We start from the raw sequence: 4,564 nt of genomic DNA on the forward strand, positions 1-4,564 counted from the left end.
CAGATGCAGAGGCCGGGGGTCATCCTCCTTTTCTAAAAAAACATACATGTGGCATGTGCTGCTAGCAACAAGGCCTTCTTTTTTAAACACAGTACAGACGCAAAGCGCTTATATACACGCGCATATACTCATCTCTATGAACGCACACACGCACATCCTACCCTATCAACGGGAACGTCTCCTTCCACTGATTGTGCATCGCCAGAAATCTTGAAATAAATGCAAGCACCAGGATTTGAACCCTAGTAGGCTGGGGATACCACAGTCACTCTAATCATCCAACCACAGGTTGGTTCGCAACAAGGCCTTCTTAGTGCTATAACATATGGAGAATTTTTGTTTTTTTTGCGAAACTGTGTTAAGTTGAGAAGTTGGACAGATTTTGCCTCCCAATACTAGGAGCATTGGTTTTTTTTTTTTTTTGCGAATAGGAGCATTGGGGGTTGACCCATAGGAACAGTGTGTTGAAATCACTGGACCTTTTCTTTTGTAGAGTTATTCTTCTTCTGCGCCGAATTGTTGCAAAGATTCGTTGGAGTAGGCGAAGGAGAGTGGAGCAACGATGGAACATCGGCGGCGCAAGAAAACCACCAGGTAGGAAACTAGAATAGCAGAAGAGATTCACCGGAGTAGGGATGACACTGGAGGAAAGCAATGATGCAATGACCTCGCAGTTGGTGATTGACCTAATGGAGTGATAGGGTTGAAAGAAGAAAGAAAGGCCTTGTAACGTAATAATCCACGTGAAAATAAAAAGTCATTTATTGTTGACTTTTTGTGAACATTTATTGGTGACTTTTTTTGCGAACATTTATTGTTGACTTAACCATCACTTTCTTGTTTCATGGCAATGCAACAAACCATTTGTAGATGGGAACTTGGATTTTTATTACTAATAAAAGTAAGTTTGTGCATGTGGTAGTCATGCTCATCCAACCCACCTCCTCCCATCCACAGCCGCCACACATCATTTCACCTCACCCCGTTTGACGGCCTCTCACAATGACATGCCCCACACCTAAGAACTGCCCAAACAAACTAAAATTTTGTTTCATGTGTCTATTCTATGAAGTAGATAGTACAAATCAAGTATCCAAAACAAATTAATCATAGAATTCTCTATCTTCCTTTTGTTTTTTTTTCTTGTGCTAGAAGGACTCTAGCCTAGATCATGTCCCACTTGACACGGTCATTGGGCTTGTTGTATCCAATGCCGTGTCATAAATATGCTTTCATATTATTTTCTATTAGGTATCAAAACAAAAAAATTATTGACCGATACACTATTTTTATTGATGTTATCTACTTTTAAATTAAATTGAGAATTTAGTTGGACGACAAGTAGATCGGTTAGAACATTTCAGCTCTGAAGTACTTCATCGTCTTGTGCAGGGGAGGCGAATGAGGCGGGGTAAAAGTAGGATGGTTGCAACTGTTGGCGAAGGAGAGATGCGTATGTTTGTATGTGCCCCTCTTAATTATGACACCAAAGAGAGGCGGCAAATACGCTACCATACATACCCGACAATGATGAAAAATGCATCCGATATTCACCGTTGTTAGGGAAGGGGCGACAAATACACACATGACGACACAACCACGTACAGACTATTGAAAGAGCCAAGGAAAGGATGAGTCTAGGAATATATACAGACTAAGAAAAAAAAAGCAGAGTGTACACAATGATCTATTCCCTCAGTACATTAATATAAAATGTTTTAGACCACTAAAGTAATGATTCAAAACGTCTTATATTAGTTTGCAGAGCAAGTAAAAAGCAAGTGAAGGAGTGTGATGTTTCTTGAATTTAAAACCAAACAAAAGTTGCACATGGCATACGTATATGGTTTGGTCGTTCCATTCCATTTATAGCAACGCACGATTTCTCTGCCGGTGAGAATAACTGGCATATACTGGCCCATGTTGATTTTGCATGTCATCTGAAAGTGTAAGAAAGTTCAGACAATCTTCAAACCTAAGTTCTGAGTTTCTTAACACTAAAAAGTGCTAAAACTGTAGCAGCACAAATGTACAGAATCAGTAACAACAAAATCTGGGACCACATAAATTTCAAGAAAAAGGGTTTTCTTTTGGCAGCTGTTGAAGATGCTGTGCTAAAACTGTAGCAGCACATATGTACCGAACAGTAACCACACATATCATGCCGGATGTGCAGGCAGAATCAGTAATAACCACTACTCCCTCCGTTCGAAATTACTTATCGCAGAAATGAATATGTCTAGACGTATTTTAGTTCTAGATACATTCATTTTCGCGACAAATAATTCCGAACGGAGGGAGTACAAAATATGCAGGCAGGCTTCAACAAAGGGAATGCAGGCTGTCTGGTTATTTCAGACTAAAAACCATGGACTTCATCAGATTAAAGAAACAGAACACTGATTGCACATTACAAAATAATACGTAGCTTATTGCTATGCCTACTGGTCGACCATTCATCATCGTACTACTCCAGCCCATCGTCGTCCTCCCTACAGCTTCCTTGGGTTGGCAGACTTCCGTTTCTTGTAGCTCTGATCTGTTATCACCGTCTTGACTGCGACGTTGTCGGAGGAGCCGGACGACGGACGAGAAGGCGGGATGGTGGCGGCCGGACAAGGAGGAGGGGTGGCGGCGACAGGAGATGTAGCGGCCGGCGACACTCCTAGTCCTAGAGGAGGAGCAGGGAGAGCCAGAAGCTTCTCGATGTGGATGCTGAGTGGGACACTGTCGCCGGAGAGAAAGTCTTTCGGCACCGGCAAGCACTTGACCTCGGTGGGCAGGCCGCCGGACAGGGAACTGCTGCACACCAGAGGCGACTCCAGGGTCAGCCTGCAGCCGTCGCTCTCCACGGCGAGCTTGCACGCGAACTGCGGCGCGCTCGGCGCCGTGCCGTCCGCCCTGACGCACACCAGCGACACGGCTGTGGTGGCGCCGCGCTCGCCGAGGGAGACGAGGAAGAGGTTGCGGTGCCGGTCGGCGCCCGCGGCGGCGGCCACCGCCTTGTCCTCCTCGCCGACGAGGATGTGCCAGCGGCGCGAGAGCGGCAGGCTGAGGTTCCACGGCTGGCCGTAGCGGACGACGATGATGGGGCGCGAGTGGTCGGGGCCGGAGATGTGGTCGAGCAGATCCTGGCGGGAGCCGACGAAGCCGCATCCCCCGATGCCGGCCGCCCCGGCGCGGTCCGGGCAGCAGCAGGGCGCGTGCTGGCACGCGCGCCGGTGGTCGGCGGCCTCGTGGTACACCACGCCCCCGGCGTCGCAGCCGTAGCGCTCGTAGCCGCAGGGCACCGTGGCGGCGGCCGCGAAGATGTCGGCGAGGGCGGAGTGGACGGCGGCGCGGCCGCCGCAGGCCTCGCCGTGGAGGCCGCGGCAGGAGGAGCAGACGAGGTGCTCGGCGTCGCACTGCCGCCAAGATTCACACCAGATGTGACCCCCTCACGCCATGCCGGATTCACGAAAACGAAAAACCGAATCTTGGAGAAGAGGGGCGGCCGGCAGATCTCACCTTGAATATCGGGGGCTTGAGGGGGAGGCGGCAGTTATGGCAGTCGAGCAGGTCCGCCCGCAGGCCCACGGTCTTGCCGCCGGCGACGATCTGCGGCTCCGCCATCGGGATGGCTTCCATCGGCACCACGGCCAGGATCCCATCTCCGCCGCCGCCGCCGAGGCCCATCTCTCCTCTCCCACCAAGATTCAGTCAGGGGAGCAGTTGGGCAGCACTCAGGTGGGACTGGGACTGGAACCGGACGCACACTTGTGACTAGTGGTGGGTGCAGAGGACAAGGACACTGGACACTCGGCTGGTATGCGTATGCCAATGTCACTGCCACGCCACCGCGTTAAACTACGATATGTCACATTAATGCCCTCTAGTCCAACATTAAAGAACTCTATTGAACACCATGACCCAAAAAATTTCAACTGGGGAACCGTGACAGTGTTTTTAATTATATATATTTACTGATCGATTGGCCTTGTGTTTTTGCTTGGTACTGCAAGTGGGCATGTGAATCTTCTTTTTAATCATTACTTTTCAGTGAGTTTGGCTTTTTACTGTTGGGGCTCTCCCAACGCTCCACTATAACACGTCTTTTTTCCTACTGCTCCACTGTAAAATACTCCCTCGTCTGAAAATACTTATAAAGAAATGGATAAAGATGTATGTATCTAGAACTAAAATACGTCTAGATATATCCATTTCTCCCACAAGTATTTTCGGATAGAGAGAGTATAAGTTATACGTAGCAAGAATAATAACAATGAAAACTACATTCAAATACGAATCCAATAATATTTTTTTGATCATATGCATTAATATTTTGCTACTCAAATATGTTTTAAAACTTGACTCAAAATACGATAGAGACTAATAAACCAAAATGAACTTAGTGTCTGACACATAATTATAAAAATATGATAAAACTGGCTCTTATAATGACATTTCTCAGTACAAGTACCACCTAAGAAAAAAGTGGTGTGGCACTAGAACTAATGATGAAACAGGTGGTGGTGGTACCATGGTACTCCCTCCGTCCCAAAATTCTTATCTTATATTTGTCTAG

At 47.4% G+C, this 4,564-nt stretch overlaps 1 protein-coding gene across 1 annotated transcript; it reads right to left on the reverse strand.

Moving 5' to 3' along the window:
• Positions 1–2,321: 2,321 nt before the first annotated feature.
• On the reverse strand, positions 2,322–3,800 carry LOC109764721 (putative E3 ubiquitin-protein ligase SINA-like 9). Its single transcript, XM_020323510.4, has 2 exons — positions 3,508–3,800; positions 2,322–3,404 (listed from the first exon to the last, which is right to left on the reverse strand). Exons 1-2 carry the CDS (start codon positions 3,673–3,675, stop codon positions 2,493–2,495), a joined length of 1,080 nt encoding a protein of 359 aa, XP_020179099.1. The 5' UTR covers positions 3,676–3,800; the 3' UTR covers positions 2,322–2,492.
• Between the last annotated feature and the right edge of the window lie 764 nt (positions 3,801–4,564).

Source organism: Aegilops tauschii, chromosome 3 (genome assembly GCF_002575655.3).
Source record: "Aegilops tauschii subsp. strangulata cultivar AL8/78 chromosome 3, Aet v6.0, whole genome shotgun sequence".
Taxonomy (NCBI): Eukaryota; Viridiplantae; Streptophyta; class Magnoliopsida; order Poales; family Poaceae; genus Aegilops; species Aegilops tauschii.